General features: G+C 41.5%; 3 protein-coding genes across 3 annotated transcripts in view; 1 reads left to right on the top strand and 2 right to left on the bottom strand.

The window, feature by feature from the left end:
- Window positions 1–226: 226 nt before the first annotated feature.
- Window positions 227–4,336, bottom strand: tmem42a (transmembrane protein 42a). Its single transcript, XM_073485502.1, has 3 exons — window positions 4,128–4,336; window positions 1,298–1,444; window positions 227–1,084 (listed from the first exon to the last, which is right to left on the bottom strand). The coding sequence occupies exons 1-3, from the start codon at window positions 4,287–4,289 to the stop codon at window positions 941–943; spliced, it is 453 nt and encodes a 150-aa protein (XP_073341603.1). The 5' UTR covers window positions 4,290–4,336; the 3' UTR covers window positions 227–940.
- A 332-nt stretch (window positions 4,337–4,668) lies between these two features.
- kiaa1143 (KIAA1143 ortholog) lies at window positions 4,669–7,443 on the top strand. Its single transcript, XM_073486068.1, has 3 exons — window positions 4,669–4,874; window positions 5,117–5,255; window positions 5,443–7,443. Exons 1-3 carry the CDS (start codon window positions 4,761–4,763, stop codon window positions 5,679–5,681), a joined length of 492 nt encoding a protein of 163 aa, XP_073342169.1. The 5' UTR covers window positions 4,669–4,760; the 3' UTR covers window positions 5,682–7,443.
- A 2,844-nt stretch (window positions 7,444–10,287) lies between these two features.
- The window catches only part of LOC141011672 (dolichyl-diphosphooligosaccharide--protein glycosyltransferase subunit STT3B-like), a 63,387-nt gene continuing 55,940 nt past the window's right edge, over window positions 10,288–17,734 (bottom strand). The window contains exons 12-16 of the mRNA XM_073484906.1: window positions 17,517–17,688; window positions 16,132–16,305; window positions 15,734–15,847; window positions 15,359–15,568; window positions 10,288–13,417 (exon numbers count right to left, since the gene is read on the bottom strand). Of these exons, the coding sequence (XP_073341007.1) occupies window positions 13,337–13,417; window positions 15,359–15,568; window positions 15,734–15,847; window positions 16,132–16,305; window positions 17,517–17,688 (751 nt within the window). The 3' untranslated portion in view covers window positions 10,288–13,336. The remainder of the gene's footprint in view (window positions 13,418–15,358; window positions 15,569–15,733; window positions 15,848–16,131; window positions 16,306–17,516; window positions 17,689–17,734) is intronic.

Raw genomic sequence — 17,734 nt, 5'->3', positions numbered from 1 at the left:
GTAGAAAAAAACTGGATGTGGAAATCCGTGGGAACACATTAGTAAACTGTGGGAACGGATTCACAAAATCTGTGCGCAGGGTTTTGCCCTCTGTTCTTCAGTGAATGGACCTGCCTTGCATGGACCGAGATGACCACATCCACACAGTAAATTCAATTTGATCTAGATTTAATGGCAGATTTTATGGAAGCGTATTGCTGCCACACAAGAAAAAAAAAGAACACTGTCACGTTATACCATGAAAACTTTATTTTACCAACGTGATAAGTTTCACGTTATAGCGTGATGATTATTGTTATTATATCTCATTTACATGATTTGATTAAGGTCTACTTCATGCTTGGGTTGAACCAGGGTGAGATTTTGCTGTTATTGAGCACGGTGGGGACATTGTGATCAGTCTGTGTCCAGTAAGGAGGATTTTAAAATGCATGGGGCTGTACAGAGGACAGAATCAGTCCTCCTCCCTCTGGAGGTAGTGTCATTTCTCAGTGATCAGCTGGAGGCACTGTGGATACAAGCAACCCAGCACAGCTACTGACAGTCCTGTCTTTCTACGTGGAGTTTGCCTTAGACAGTGATCAATAATCAATAAAGATGATGACAATTCCGTTTGACAGTATATGAGCAAAACCTTCTATTTAACTGGAGGAGGAGGAGCGCTGTGGTGCGTCTCTGTGTGCATAATGTCTCCCACAATGACCCAGTCAGTTTTAAATGCTACCAACACACCCTCACGGAAGACAAAATAAAGACAAATCAGTGCACATTCAGAGACAACCCTGGATCGGTACCTGGGACTGATGGTACTGAATCCACCATGAATATTGTGCAAAAATAGTCTGCAGTTTTAATTGCACTTAACATTAGACATGGTGCTCCACAGGTTGTTGTGACTGTGACTTAAGAACAGCAGCTGCACTCTTGTGGTGAGCCTACATCACTTGTCTTTTTTGCCCTCCTCCTGTGGAAATGTCTGAGGTGAGGATCCATGAAGTACGAGCAGTCCACACAGAGTAAGAGAGATGCCCATCCACCACAGAGCTGCATGGGTCTCTCCAAAAATCACCCTCCCAAGGATGGCCTGGACACAAACAAACAGACTAACTGATAAACAGACTGAATGTTCTGAGCGCTGTATCGTAGGCAAATTGACTTGTTCAGTTTCTTGAAGACGTTTCACCCCTCATCCAAGAGGCTTCTGAAGTGAACAGAGTGAACTGAAGAAGCTTCTTGGATGAGGGGTGAAATATCTTCAAGACATACTTGAAGCATCATGGAGGATACCAGAGCTTACTGAGGAGATGAAGTTGGATGCAGTGGTAGTGACAGTGGCCCTGGCTGAAGAGGAGCAGTGTCGGAGAGCCTTGGAGAAGAAGGTCCACATGACAGCATTACATGCAAACAGCAGGCCTCCACAGAGCAGCCGCAGGGGGAGGTGGAGCTGCAAGCACACACAGCTGACATGAGAAAGCAGCAGCTGGACAGGTAGCTAAACTACTCTCTGGTTTTTTTGCTCCATTATGTGGCTCTATTATTTAGTAATGCACATTGCTGGCTGTAAGAACTTTGAATGTTGCCAAGAATATATGAAAAATTTTAAATATTCTAAGGTTTGTTGAAAAGCCGATGTTAAATGCACATTGCTGGCTGTAAAAAATGAAATAACAAGAATCATGTATGAATGATATGGAGGACTTTAAGGTTTGTTGAAAAGCTGACACCAAACTGAAATGGTGGCTTTAACATGTTCACATCTGAAGATTCTGAAGGGTCATAATAGTGGGGTGAGAAGGATTTGGCTTGGAGCTAACCTGAATTGTTGGTTTGAATTTCCTGAAAGAGTAACAGTGGGAAAATGTCAGTTACTATGAATGGGACTGAAAAGTTGAATACATTTCATAATGTATCAAAGATGAGGAACATCAATATTTAAATGGAGTTTCTGTCTTTGAAATGTTTACATGTGTACAGAAGTGGTAGAACTTGGAAGAAGTGGATCAAGTTCAGGAGATTTAATATAAATGTTAATATTAATTATTAAATTAAATGTACAGAGAGGAAGAGGAAGATGAAGGGGGTCGAGGGAATAGGACAAAGTGGATGAAGAGGTGATTAAGGAAGAGGAGCAGAGAGACAAGTTGGAGTTGATTGAAGGAAAACAGTGAGTGTGTGAGTAGAGAGAGAGTTAGAACCTGAAACAGATAAGCTAAATTGTGAAATAATATGTGTGCACTGAGCTAAGAAACTAAGATTAATATTTTGTCCAAGCATACAGAACAGGATGACATCACCTATATGCACACCATTTCAAGTTTCAACTTCCAAACCTCCAGAGCCCAATGAAAAACAGGCTTAACAGGTATCAGGCAGATAGAAAACCTTGAAGTCAACACAGTACAAATATCTACTGATGAAATAAAACCACTGAATGTAACATTTCAGACAGTAAAAAGATCCCTTCTACAGACACACTGACATATACACAAGCATGGCTGTCTGGTGCAGTGGCCAAGATCACTGGTTCCACTCCTGACTTTGGGTCAGGCAGTGTGAGGCAATCTCTGCATTTCAAGCAGTGAGCATTTCAGCATTCACGCTGCATTTTCAGCAGGAAATGCATTTTCTACTTTTTATGCTTAGATAAGACAATATCCACAGTGAGGGACTTATACAAGCAAAAACAATAACATGCAGAGGTGTATTAATAGCTCCAGGTCGGACCTCTAAGAGTCCTACTTACCTTTGACCTCTTCACACTTATTTAAAGCAAAAACCAACTGCCGGCTTCACGGTAACCGTGCCATGCTGAGTATGCAATATAAAAGGGAAAGTACTAAACCTCGACCAGGAGCCATAACAGTCCAGATGATATGCGATAAATTTGAGGTGAATCGTTCATTTTATCATAAAGCATGACACTTGGTACACTGGTACAGTTTGGGGGAACATTTTCAGAGATGGAGCATTGCAAAAATGTCATGTGGCAGCCATGGTGACCATTTTACTTTCCGCTATAAAATAATTATGTATTTTGCATCATAGCTCCTTAACCAAACATGGAAACACAGAAAAGGTGTTGTACCCATGTTTTGATGGTCACGGATTACAATGATACCATATGCAACATCATAAACTGTTCAGGGGAAGAGGTAATGCTGTTGTCTGTTACACTGTGAGAAGGAAACTAGAGACAGTCTTGCAATGGGAACACACCAGTCATAATTCCCATTAACATGTTTACCCATGAGTCAACTACTACTCAGTAGTAGTCATTACTACTTATTACATGAGTTCTCAGTGACGATGGGTCAGACCACCCATCTTCAAACTCAGCCTTCATTTTGATCTCAACTAGACACCTGTGAAGTTTCATGACTGCATCTTGCACAGTTATGGTGCGATGAATATGTTCACAGTCAGACAGACATATCACCTGGTAAGAACTCAAACAGCTTCTGTGGCTCATTCCCACTACAGTAAGTGTCCAGGACAACACACACACACACTCCCAAAGTGAAAACATAACCAGCCACACTGTCATGTAATCACAGTATCATGTCTGCATGCATGTTGTGTAGAATTGTAGAATCTGTGAATTAACCCTGTTAATACAGTGACTGTACATTTAATGTTTAATATGCACTGGGCATCTTAAATACAAACAACTCATATTTTCTGTTGATTCTGGCCCCTATGGGTCGTTTGAGCACCCCCTCCTCATGTTAAGATCTTGAACTTGCTAGACCCAACAAATATTGTTCATACTGTTTTTAGTTTTTAAACACACCTGTTTGCCAAATGCATAGCAATGAGGTTATGTATCTATTTGTGGCTATGAAAGACTAATATATGTGTATGCAAAATATGATAGGGGTTTTCAAAACCGGTTTACTTTTACAGGTACACCAGCTGAGCCATTTATGAGCCTGTGGCATCGCTCTCTGCTTTCCCTCCCTTCAGGTACCTCCTGGATGGCTGCAGCAGGTTTTTCAATAGGCGCCTCCTTGAACATTGTTCTACTCTGTAGTGCATGGTATCATTGTAAGTGTACTCTAGAAAAGACAGAAGGCGTCGACTCTCAGTCTTCTATTGAGCAGATGGAATGCACCATAACAGGTCCTCACCCAGTCACAGGCTGCACTCTGACTGTGTGCTGGAGTCCAGCCGCTGAGCCCGGACTCACACATGTCTCTCACGTAGTCTGCACCGAGAGACAGTTTGGCAGACAGAGAGGCAGCGGCACCCAGAAACCCCGCTAATAACGCGCACAGAGTCCCTGAGATCATATTTGAGGAGAACCAAACACAGTTCAGTGACGCGATCCCATAACCCCGCTGGGCAACTGTGTCAAGCCTAACGTGAATGACATGGACTGCGGTAGAACTTTTCAAAATAAAATCTGCTTGTCGAACATTTTACAGCAGCGACCTATATACCTGGTCAAAATCAATTACTCATGGTCGAAACCTACCATTCGTGTACCAGGGTTGTTATGGCATTTTCGGTTGTTGGCTAGAAGCTGCTTATTTTTGCCTCGACCAGTTGCAAAGTGTTACTTTGAAGGCGAAATCCTTTCTCCGTTCACATCTTCGCCATCTTGACTTCACTTTCTTCGATTGACCAATAAGAGCTCCTGAAATCACGTGACTCATGGCGGCGCATCTTAATGACGTAGTTGTGTTTTGGTGCTATGCTTGTCGAATACCTATTTAGACCCGCAATTCATTGACTGTTTTTATTTCTGTTAAGCATTTGCAATGAATAAGAATAAGGCCAGAGGCGTGTCATGGGTGAAACCAGAGGAACCGTCCTTTCTGAAGAAGTTTAAAAGTGATGTTGGTTACAAAGAAGGACCGACTGTCGATACCAAGGTATGATGGTTGGCTAGTTTGGCTAATCGGGTAAGCTAGCTAGCAACCCGGATCTCCAGTTACGTTACATACGAAGAATTAACAATAGCTAACGTTGGTCAGCTTTATGTTATGTTATTTGAATGGTTTTAAGTTGCCGTCTGTTGATTAAAAAATCCACTATTAATGAAAGAACACAAAGTGTCAATGTGGCCGTCTAGTTTAGAAACCCCCTTTGTCTGTGTTTCGTATCCCCCTCTCAGCGCCAGGAGATGCCAACATTGGACGATGACAGCGGGAGTGATCGAGAGGATGAGTTACCTCAAGTTGTGGTCCTAAAAAGTGGAGACCTGACCGCAGAAGACGTTAAGAAGATAAAGGGTGAACTGCGTACAGATAAAGGTACAACTGATGTCAAAAGGGCCTCTTTGTTTCCTTGACATGTGGAAAGGTGCAATTCAGTTAAATGTTTATTAAGCACATCACTGCTGATAAACTTAGGCCCAATGAGATGATCTTACTAAAATTTAATTAAAACGAGAGAAATCCGAAAATCCCTGCCTAATTAGTCATCCATTCTCATCCACAGATGATGAAGCTCCTCCTGATGGTAAAATCTTGTTCAAGAAACCAGCCAAGCGCTCCTCCTCTGACAAATTCCAGGGCATCACTGCCAGCTCCAGCAAAAAGAAGAAGAGTGATAGAGGAGAGAAGAAGGAGGAGAAGGAGAAGGAGGATGAGGAGAAGAAGGAGGTGAACACTGGAAAGAAAGTAAAAAATAATAGCCTTCTGTCATTTGGAGGGGATGAGGAGGAAGAGGAGGATTAAGTGTTACTGGTGAGACGTAGGACTCTTTAACTTCTGTGACAGAAAGGAATTAAAGTGACATTTAAACATTAATGGTCATATCTTTTTCTCATACTATCGACAAACAGGAGCAGGAGTTAAATGAACAGTGTATTCTATACAGACACTGTCTGGAGTCCATCAACTGTGTGCAGCCTGTTCATTCTGTAGCTCTTTTTTAAGGACAGTGCCAGTGTTTTTTCATGTTTTTAGCCCACTGACTACAAATGGCGTTAGTCCAAATGTGATGTAACTGATGACTGTTTCATTCATTTTAGTACACACTGAAAATCAACTTGCAGAAATAGCAGTGAACATCTTGATTCCCGTGTTTTTTCGATTGTATTTGTGTAGGAGTAGAGAGACGACTTTGAGGCAACTCCACCAATTTAACACATTAAAGTGATACTTGCAGGTCTTGGGGAGCACCACTGCATATAGGATAATCTGCTAAATTATCTTCAGTGATGTCCCTCAGTGGCTTAGATGCATTTTGGGTAATGTAGGTGCCAGGTTTGGAAAAACATTGTAAAACTTTCTTCCTTAATGAGCTCTGTTGTCTGAAAATCTAATCCTGAAAAACAAACAGAAAGCCTGCACAGATGTTGGCTAAAATACAGTGTACATCTGGCCAGCAGTGAGTCTTCCCAAAGGTCCCAGCTCACAGCTTCAATACGATACAATGCTATCTCAAACAAACTTAAAGTCTCAGCGGATTTTGAGGATACATTTTTGAAATATTAAGCAATAGCATGAAAGTTGACTCTCAGTACTGTTAATGAATGGACACCCGTATAAATACCTTTGGTAAATATTTAAAAATGCTCACAGAAATGTCAAATTTAGGCGATTAATTGTTAATGGGCTAAAAAAAAATGAAGTCACACCAGTATGGTTCTATGTGTAGTCCTTTTTCATTAAACATACGACAAGAGAACAGACCAGTAGTTAGTGAGACAGAGTTAAGAAGTCAGAGTGCACATTGTCCAGGCACCTCTGCAGTCAAAACACAGGAGCAAGGCTGAAGCTTTGCCATTTGAAGGTGCTCCTCAAAACGTTTGGTTGGCACTCAGTTCAGCACAAACTATGCAACTTATTCTGATCAATGGAAATCAGGCGACACCAGGTACAAAAACACTTCAAATTATTAGTTGAAATGAAATTATTGTTTTGATTTTTTGTTCGTGCCTAATTTTACACAGGAAGGTCACATTTCTCCAAAAAGTTAAGAGGAGAAATGTGTTTTTTTTTTTTTACATGTGATGAAAAATGTAAAGTTGAGATCTCTTCTGGTCAAATCCAGAGGACAGTAACAACCTTTTGATTAGGATTGTTCCTGTGTTCTTGGTCGGTTTAGGAAACAGTAAAGAAATTATTTCCATCAGAAAAGACCACAGTTCCAGTTCAACGACCCCATGATTCAGAAACACCTGCCTCTCATGTGTACCAAGATCCCCCCCCAACTTGTGTTCATTTGTATCTCTCTGTGGTGTCGTCACAACTGTCAGTGTGTTTGCATGATTGAAGTTATAAATGTAGAATTAATGCATTCAATGATGTATTGAATGTATGAATATATTCTAGCTTCGACAAAGGAGCTGTAACAGTGTATGTACAAACGATGCATTCTTGTCAATGCAGTTGTATCATTTTAAAATGTGATTTGTTTTTATTTTGTGCATTTTTAGAGAATGGTTGTAATTGTAACATTTGAAATATAAAACATTAAATCAACTGTACGCCATCCTGTATGGTAAGCTTGTTGTTTCTACTGTCTGTGCATCAGTTGCTTGGTTTATGACCAAATACCTGTAAAAATAACGACAGGTCTCTGCTGTATGTAAAGTTTACTGCTAATAAGCAAATGTTGGCGTGCTAACACGCAGGAAACTTCTCTTTAGGCTGATCCCTTCAGTCAGCGCTTCATGGGACTGTAGTCGTGAATTTTTTTTCAAATTTTCACCTTGTACAAGCTTCATGTAGATTACATCAAGGTCTCCCTCTATCACCTTTCACTTTAAAAGAATGGTTCGTTATTTTGGGATGCTTGTGATTTTTCCTGTTTTGAACCTTGACTTAATTTTTGATGATGTGTTATTCAGTCTCACACACCATCTTCAACACTGATTACTAAGAAGAAGCTGTTGGTTCTGAGTCCTAGTATTTTGACAAGTATTACTGAGGATGATCTATCCGGAGCCCTGTTTTATATTTACAGGACACTATAGGGTTGTGCTCTTAGACCAATGTACATTATAGTCAGATTATACTAAGTGCTGTATTGTAGGCAACTGGACTTGTTTCAGTTTCTTGAAGACCTTTCACCTCTCATCCAAGAGGCTTCTTCAGTTCTAACTAACTGGAGGGGAGTTGCAGGCTTTTAAACTCTGTGTGGGAGTGTCCTTACAGAGTCCTTAGGGCCACTTGTGGGTCGTTGACCCAACCAGCCTTCATGTGGGTTGCTAGGGCTAGGTGAGCCCAGGTGTGAATGGTTGTTAAGCTGTCTGGGGAGGGAACACAGGACAGGGTTGTAGGTGGGTGATAAGTAATGTCTTAGGCCACCTCCTCTGTTCACAGACGGTCGTTCCAGTTTGACATAGATGGATTCTTTTACTCCTCTTTCAAACCATCTGTCTTCTCTGGACAAGATGTTTACATTGTTGTCCTCAAAGGAATGATGTTTCTCCTTCAGGTGTCAGTGGACAGCAGAGTCTTGACCTGAGGAGTTGGCCCTCCTGTGTTGTGCCATTCGTTTATGGAGAGGTTGTTTTGTTCCCCAATGTACAAATCTGTGCAGTCCTGGCTGCACTGAACAGCGTAAACTACACTACTCTGGTTATGTCTGGGTGTTTTGTCTTTAGGACGGACAAGTTTGTGCCTCAGCGTGTTGGTAGGTGTGAAGTGAACCAGGATGATGTTTATTGAAGTTCCTCCTGAGTTTCTCAGATGTTCCCGCCACATATGGAATGATGATGTTAAGTTTTCTCGTCTCCTCCTCTCGGTCTGCTCTGGATCTTTTAGCGGTTTTGACAGAGGTCCAGTTTGGGTAGTCTCAGGTTCTAAGTGCTCCCTGATGTGCTTCTGTTCCTTCTCCTTCCCCTCTGACTTAGTGGCCCGATGGTTTAGGGTTCTGATGACCCCCAGCTTGTGCTCCAGTGGGTGATGAGAGTCGAACAGTAAGTACTGATCTGTGTGTGTGTAGGTTTTCTGTAAACCTCAGTGTTGAGGCTTCTGCCTTCTTCAGTGTGTACTGCACAGCCCGAGAAGGGCAGACTGTCTCCTCTGACAGCTTCCCGTGTGAACTTGACGTTATTGTCCACAGCATTTATATGTTCTGTGAAGGCTTCCACTTCCCTTGCTCTGATTTTGACCCAGGTGTCGTCCACATACCTGAACCAGTGGCTGGGAGCAGTTCCTGTGAAGGTAATCAAGGCTCTGCTCTCAACTTCTTCCATGTAGAGGCTGGCCACTGTTAGGGACACAGGTGAGCCCAGGGCACAGCCGTGCTTCTGTCTGTAGAAACCTTCACTGTACTGGAAGCAGGTGGTCGTCAGACAGAGGTCAAGTAAGGCACAAATGTGGTGTGGGGTGAAGTTGGTTCTGCTGGACAGAGTGCTGTCCTGTTGCATTGTAGGCGTTTCTTCACCATTTTCATCGCTTCTTGAGTGGGAATGCATGTAAAAAGTGATGCGACATCATAAGAAACCATTGTTTCGTCTGAGTCCAGTGTTGTTTCTCTCACCTTGTTGGCGACATTCTGTGAGTTTTGGCTGGATGCTTGTATATGTTATAGGTAACTGAGTTGATGCTGTTTGGAAACATCTTCAAGAAACTGAAACAAGTCCAGTTGCCTGTGATATATCACTCTGTACTACATGACCTGGATAACTGAGAACCTTCATCAACATACAGTCAGATTGTTTTCTATTCACACTCTGTGATTGGATATTGTTTTTTAATCTTTCTCCCTTTCCAGTCACTGCACTGCACCTGTTGTAGAAATCATTGGAACCCACGACTGCCATTATATTCATGTTCTTTACAACTGTATGTAAACTTTTGACCACAGCTGTATTTTTCAGACTTATTGGTGAAGTGAAGTCTCAAAGTTTGCTCACAATATCATGACATATTTCAAACCACACATCAGTTGCATATGTTGAAACTGAGACATCCAGACGTAAAGATGCAACATTAACAAAGTTAACTGTAGTGGTAAACAATACTTTAACTAGCACTGAAAACCAACTGTGGGAAAGACGCATTTTAAAAAGGTCCTGTGAGGAGGATTGTAGTTGTAGATTGCAACCAGCTGAACACTCCTGGCCTCACTCTCCCCTGTGGTAAAAACAAAAGTCCACTCTGTTCAGTCAGTGTTTGGTTTGTCTGTTCTGGGCTACTGTAGAAACATGGTGGACTCTAAACCTGCTGTGATTATACACTAATAAAAATATAATTATGAATATTACTGCATACTTAACTTCTACCCCTAAATCCACCTTAATGGTACACACTGGACCTTTAAATACACAGTAAGTAGTTGTTAGGAACAACATACGTATGTGAGCTAAAAGAAGTAACACCAGTGTTATTTCAACCTCTTTATTCAAAAAGGCATGTTTCATTCTCATACCTGCATCCAGATCATTACAATTGATGGAAGAAACTTTGACTTAGAAAATCAAAAAGAAATTAAATCCTTGCATTTTGTGATAGGAAACTACGCCCGCTATAGTCAACGTAGCCTCCATTGTCCATGTAATAAATAAACTCATCGACTCTGTCGAGCTCTGGAAACGATATGATTCTTTTTGTTTTTCTGTTAAGGCCAATGCTATCCTCTCCACCTAGAACTGCTTAAATTGGCATTCTTGTGACAAAAACCTAACAACTGAATCAAAGTTGGCTCACGCAGGATGGATACGCTTCATGTCGAGAAACAGGAATAAGGCAGATTAAATCAAAGGGAACAAGGAAACAAATTCCACTCAAATCAGAATAAATCACACGCTGAAAGAAATAGTCACCTTTATGCCACTGGTTGCATGACACAACTAAAAAAACAAAAAAGGAAAATCAGCCAATTACAAGTAAGCAGTAGAGTGTAATGACGCTCTGAAAGTCCCCTTCCTTTGTTTGGAAACATGAAGCCTCCTCGTCCTGACAGCTCAGAGGACGTCATAACGTTTGCTCGAGGGAATAACAAGCAGGAGCAGAGTGTGAGGCTGTCACTGTACCTGTGAAGAGGACAAGCAGGCTGTATCTACAGAGTGCAGTGGAACATTTGACGGATGATCAAAGGGGATCAGGTGGAGTGTCAGCTACACACTGCCGCTTTCCATTCAGATTGTTTTTGACTGGAACGGTGTGTTAAAAGCTCCTGAAAGGGTTTCAAATCCCATCAAAACAGTGCTAAACCTCAAATGGCTTTTTAATGAACACACTGGCAGACATCCCCTGTTAGCATATTCTACTAGCAACAAAAAGCATGTACATGGGCCCTATTACTTTTAAGTGGTAGTGTCTCCCAAACAAATCATATCCAGCAGTGCTCTACCTGACTCAGTCCAGTTCACCTTCAGGCTGTTTAGTAAACACTGCACACATATGAAATCACTGCTTCTCGTCTCTACATTCATTTTCCCACCCTGAGGCTCAGAAATCCACGTGCATGCATTCCCTTGGGAACATTGTGTGTGAGTGACATATTCATACATTAATCATCATCATCATCAGTGATAACATGTAGACCTGGGCTCATGTCTTGGCTTCCCTACAGCATCTTTAAACCAAGATATGTTCTTATACATGTTATACCCTCTGAGCTGGTCTCTCACAGGCCTGCTCTGTTCTCAGTTCAGTGTGGCTCTACAGTGTTACGCGCAGCTTAAATTTTAAATCGGGTTTATCATAACTTGGGTCTTATTTCCGGAGCCATCATTTCTATCATTTATGATAATACTGTACCCATTTCAGTTAATGCTGAGATCTGGGAACACAGTGACATCACGACGACAAGCATCCAGAAAACATGAACCACTTTCAAGAAGCACAAGGCCTCCGCTGCTCACACTTCAGCCTTTCATTTACTGTCTCTTGTGAGTCCTCCAGCTTTAAGGAAGTGAAGTACTACATTTCAGGAAGAGCCCTTTAATTTGAGGAAAAACTGAAAGCGAGTGCATCTTAAATGATAATATTCCTACGATATTAATTTTGACAGTTTTTATATAAGATTACTTATAAAAAATAGCTGCCCATTAATTTTAAGAGCTGACAATTGAACAAACTGATCGTTGGAGCTCCAGTGCACACAACTACGGCAAGTAAAGTAGATCAAAGTTGAACCATGAATTAGTGATTGATGTTTACACTAGACAGTTTGGTAATAAAGCGACTGTTTGCCTTTGTTACAGTCCTCAGTGTCTAACCTGGAGGCTTCTTTAAAACTGGTCAGATTGCCTGACTGTTTGTTTTTCTGATGTCGCTGTGTGTCGAGGTCTCAGCAGTTACCTCGGTGAGTAAAATGTGATTGTTACTGACAGAATAAGTTGTAATGAACATGAATTTCCTTTCATGTAGTCCGGTTCTAAGATGATATGTGAGATTGTATGAAAAGTGGTGGCTTCTCCTTGTTGGCACATGTGTACATGCATGCTCCTGATAATAATGGATTCTAATGAGATTGCAAAGGAAAACAGATGACCTAATATGTTCCAACACCAGGTCCTTCCAAAAGCATCTAAACACAAACTCATACATCTGAAAGGTACTGTAACTGACTGCTGGTTAACACTAAAGAAGCAGGTACACTTCTGTTTACATTAAACTGAATTTTGATCAAGAATTGAATAAACTCCAACAAGGGGAAAACACCACTTCATCCTAACATCGCTCTTAACCTCATTTTGAGCAGGTCTGGGGTTTCAGTATCAATTGAGGACATGGTAGAACTGTGGTGTAGTGATGTTATTTCTATCTGAATGACGCAGTGCATAGAGCAGTCCCAAACTGAATCCCTGGATTGAGGACAGCTAGTCTCTTTTGCTCTCTGTCTCCAATCACGTTCAAGTCCAAAAAGAAAAGTGGGTCAAAGGTCACAGTTCCTCAGCTTAAAACCACTGTGGGGAGGCCAACATCTCCCTTTCTCTGCCTCCTTGACCCCCGCTCATCAGGTCAGCTGAGGTTCAACACTTCCTCCAAGGTGATGGCAAGTATCCTACAAAGAAGGACGGGTCATACCGTCACCTAATCTCACTTTGGGGCCACACTCTCCATTTTCTGGAGGCATTCCTTCATCAGAAGTCATACAACATAGATATGTCAGGGTTTAGTGTGTTTCTCCCTGGGTCTCCCACTGACTTCAACACAGCCATCACCACAGTCTGGCCCCAAAGCAAGATTGGGCAACATAATGACCCTTCCATCTTTTTTAGGTTCCTTGGGTGATGTAACTTTTCCAGCCTGGACCTCCAGGTGAGTACGTGTGGGATGACAGGGCTCTGGAGAACCTCTGGTGTTCCTTATTCATCTTGATTGGTGGATTTACTGTTGCTGCTCGTTTTTTTTTATTTAAAGTTTTGTGTTTAAGATTTTTCCTCCCTCCCATCCACAATGTGCCTCTGTTGGTGGTGGACTCTCTATAAAGATTTCTTGGTCAGTTTCCTGCCCTTCTTGAGAGAAAGCTTGTTCCTGATGTACCCCCGCTTCCTCTTGGCCGTCTGCAGAGAGGAAACATGAGTAAAAATCAAGCCTCGCATTGACACTCTTCAGTAAGTGTTAATCTCACAAACATTTCTATATCCAACATAGGCAGGCCCCGCACCAAAAGTCTAACAAAGGTTTAGCTGCAGACAGAACACATAATAAGATATTTTAAATTGTATGTACTTAAATTAATCAGATAAATAAACATGATTTATATTTGAACCCCAGCTTCAAAAGAAGAAATAAAGTTATTCCAAATTGAGTCTAAATAAAAGCTGTGAAACTCGCGGAAACTTGGGATCGCCCCCAACAGTTCCACAAGCATGTGAGCTGCCGATTAATTGCAAAATGTAACCATTATAATGTGGAATATAGTTTTAGTACCACTGTTACTTTGGAAAGATAGACAAGACACGTGTGCTGTGTTTTACTCTGAAGCGCCTGAGCGACTGATTTAAAAGCCCTCACCTTCGCCTCCATTGAGTGAAATCCCATTAGCTGTGTTGGGTATTTTCAGTAGTGTAACTTAGAAACCAGGCATGCTTGTCATCACAGAAATAAATCATAAAATTGTGATGTTTACTGCAAGTTTGGCAATATCTGTTGCCTTTCCTTAGACACACAGCGGGGCTCTCACCGGAGCTGAGTGTACAGTAACTTTCAGTGTTGAGGATACGACTCTATACTATTTTTCAGCCTATATTAATAACTGATGATTCCCAGCTTCTCATGGCCAATACCAATGAGTTAAAGCAACATTATGTAACTTTTTACCTTAAAATAACAGCTTCAAAATCATTTTGATGGTACAGTATGTTGTGAACGGTGCCTCTAGCCGTTTTAACACAGAGATTCCGCAGTATCACCGCAATGAAGGCTCGCCTTTACGCCACCTTTGCTTGTTCACACTGAATCAAGCAGCGGAACAAAAAGAGGTGTGACGGTACACATCATAATGTTGAGATCTGTGTGTTTTTTTAAATGTGTTTCTCCCAGTTTCCACTTGGACATCTAAACATCTATCCGAGTGTTTATAATCATATGGATGCTGTTATAAAGTGTTGAGATCCTGACCCACCATGCATCATGGAAAGTGACAAAGATATGTTTTTTGCTCTAAATTACAAAATAATATCGCTTTAACTAATAAATTCACATTTTTATATTTTAAAAGTAAGTAGTTTATGCACAAAGGAGGGCAAGAAAGGCAAAGCTGTAGTGAGCTAAAATATTCCACAGCTCCAGTAAGATTTGTTGTAATAAAACTACATTTTTTTCCATCCTCTCTGAAGCCTTGTGGAACTGTATTGCAAATTGGAATCACGTTGCTATTTATCAGCTATAATTTATATAATCGGCCGACAACCGATAATATACATTTCCTATATCAAACTGATCATTTGGTGGTCCGATACATCGTGCGTCCCTACTACTGACAGTCCCTAACATTGGTTTGTCTACTGTCAAGTCACACGAGATGCCAGACTCCAATATCAGATCCTGAGGTTAAAATAACAGCTTTCAAACACTAGTCTGGAGGGGAGATACCCAATATTACTACAAGAACTGGGGCGGTATTTGCATCTGATTATCTAATCATATCTGAATAATGTTTTTTTTTACATCCTCATCATATAGTACACACAGTTAACTTGGCAGTTAAGTCCAAATGACATGTAATTTAGACTGTTCTCCCATGTAAAAGGGTCCATGTCACATTCAATCATTAGATCGGATCATCAGGCTTCATCTGGCTTTAATTTTCACTTTATTGTTTACTCTGATTGTTGTCCAAGTCACACTCATCCTGGCTGCTGAGCTTGAACTGATTGGATGCCATAAAACAAACACAGCTGCTGTGACTTAACTGTTGTTTGCCGACTGAGACTGACTGCAGTCTAGTGCCAGTGATAGACAAGACACAGTCTAACTAAAAAAAAGGTATCTCTGCTTACCTTTTTGGAGGTGTACTTCTGCTTAGTGGTGTCAGTGCCTCGCAGCTTGTGCTCCAAGCGGTCTCTGTTCTCCAGCTTCTTGACCTTGTAAATCCGGACCAACCAGTGCTCTGAGGTGAAGGCCTCCTCCAGGTGCTTCAGCTTGATGTCCTTGTTGCCAATCTCAGCATTGCGTGTTCGGTCAAAGCCAGGTGGCGTCCGGAAGTCCAACTGAACAGAACATGAAGACGGATAAAGTTTGTTTATTTCTAAATCCTATCTGTCCATTTGAAACTACTTTGTCAAGCTCATTGTAACAACACAGTGGTCTTTGCGGTCAATTATCTAGTCAGTTAGCAAATATACAGTCCACAATGATTATTAATGATGACATACCTGCATTTCTCCAAAGCGGTAGTAAGACATTTTGTACATAAGGCAGTTGAGTAGGGTAGGGGAACCAGCTTTGTCCACTCTGAACTCTCCCTGCGGGGTGAAGTAGTCACTTTCCTGGGTTGACAGGAAAGGATAAGTAAGTCAACTCACCCACACTTTGATTCATGATTTAAATTCATTTTGCAGGGAAACAGCCTAAAGCACTCTTGGTTACTGATCCGTTGATTCTCAGTGTTTCCCTCTCTCAGAGGGCACATCAAACATTCATACCAAGACATCCCGCCATCTCTGTAGTAAATATTTAACAGCTGCAGTAAGTTTCACCTTCTATTGGTTTCTCCTGATAGAAGGTACCCACTACAGTGACTGAGATACAGTGTGTGGGACGTCTCTCTCACCCTGATGTCTCTGGGGTGCTCCCCCTCTGCGATGCGCACCATCCACAGGAACTTGTTGATGTCATCACCTGAGTAGCCAATCACACCTCCAAAGATGATCAGGACATAGTCAACATCCAGTGACCTCATGATTTCATAGGCTGCAGACTCATTGGATGACATGGCTTTACCCACCTGTAGGAAGACAAAGATATGACAGTTTTAGAATGTACTTCCATTCAATAAAACACATATAAAACTGCAGAAGATTAAAGGGCCAGTGTACTGATTTTACACACCAATATCAGTTTAGTTCTATTCAGCTTGTAAAAACATCTCTGCTTGGGCTTCCTTTACCAGCCTGGAAAGGGTGTCACAAAGAGACCCAATTGAGTTGCATTATGGGAAGTGTATGTTGCTGTGTGTTTTAAGCTTGACCCACATTAGCGATTCAGTTTGGTACTTGCTGCCTCTTTTCTTAATATGTCTAAAGAGAGTTCACTCTTCATGAAAATGTAATACTAAATCACTGGACTGCCTTAAGAGCGTAGCGCACACCATGTGTTGACTGTCATGTTTTTGAGATCTCACTTTCACTCATACAGTACGGTGTATTTTAGAGTGTAGTGACACAACATTATGTCCACTTGGTGGTGCAATACACCAAGACAACAAGGTTCCACATAGTGGTTGGACATACTCAACTAGGGAGTAGTTGAGGCAAAAAATAGTCAGAAGTAGTAAGAAATCCAGACAATAGCAGTCACTGCTGACAAGGGGATCTTTGTGGCTAAACTGATCTTCTCTTGGCTTTACAGAACTTTATAGTGAGTTTCAGCTCCCATTGTACTCTGGTTGTCCAGCAGACAGACACAGTTAGAGACTAGCTGGTGAATGTAGTGGAGCATTTAGCAGCTAAAGAGACAGATATGTCCTTGAGGAGATGATAGCGACTATAAACAGAAATAAAAGGAGTGGAGGAGAGTAGATAGTGGATTTACATCCATCAGGTGGCCAAAAACACAACTCCAACTGAGTGATACCGTTGAATTTACCAGTAAGTGGTAGATGTAGAAATATGTTGATGTTTTCAGTCTCTGCTTTGTTATTACAGGATTAAAACAAATTTGTTTCGCACTGTTTTGTTTTTTAGCTTCAAAAAAAAGTTTAAATCCTCATCAATGCCTTTTTGTCAACCGTCACAAGGCTTATCCAGGGCCACAGGAGACATAATACAGCTTTTTCACAGGCTGAGTAATAATCAAGATCGCTTTTACTGTAAATGAATCTTTGAGTGTAAAATCAGTGGAGTGCCCATTTATGCAAAGGTTGCTTTGATTTACATCAGCTGTCATGAAACAGAGGTGAAATGTAGTCAACAGTGTAACAGGTCCAGCAGCTCTCACCAGGGCTATGTGACTGTTGTTCCACGTGTTGTTGTCCACCAGTGTTGTTCTATTTGCCATGCCTGCTATCTGGTAGCCGTAGTCCCACCAGGACATCACTCTGGCGTGCTCGTCTGTGTTCTGCCTCAGCCAATAGTAGGCCTCCCTGAAGTCGTCAAGGATGTTACGGGAGCTGGATGAGAAAGTTATAGATGAGTAAGGTGATGACACAGGTAAGT

The sequence above is a fragment of the Pagrus major genome, chromosome 17 (assembly GCF_040436345.1).
Source record: "Pagrus major chromosome 17, Pma_NU_1.0".
Classification (NCBI taxonomy): domain Eukaryota; kingdom Metazoa; phylum Chordata; class Actinopteri; order Spariformes; family Sparidae; genus Pagrus; species Pagrus major.
The sequence above is the reverse complement of the archived record's forward strand: the minus strand, read 5'-3'. Positions and strand labels throughout refer to the sequence as shown.

Coding starts and splice junctions, on each gene's coding strand:
- tmem42a (XM_073485502.1), bottom strand. CDS start 4,289: ATGATCTCAGGGACTCTGTGCGCGTTATTAGCGGGGTTTCTGGGTGCC. Junction 1,445..4,127: donor AGAGTGCAGCCTGTGACTGG/GTGAGGACCTGT, acceptor GTGTGCTTGCAG/CTCCACCTCCCCCTGCGGCT. Junction 1,085..1,297: donor CATCCAACTTCATCTCCTCA/GTAAGCTCTGGT, acceptor GTTTGTGTCCAG/GCCATCCTTGGGAGGGTGAT.
- kiaa1143 (XM_073486068.1), top strand. CDS start 4,761: ATGAATAAGAATAAGGCCAGAGGCGTGTCATGGGTGAAACCAGAGGAA. Junction 4,875..5,116: donor GACCGACTGTCGATACCAAG/GTATGATGGTTG, acceptor TCCCCCTCTCAG/CGCCAGGAGATGCCAACATT. Junction 5,256..5,442: donor TGAACTGCGTACAGATAAAG/GTACAACTGATG, acceptor TCTCATCCACAG/ATGATGAAGCTCCTCCTGAT.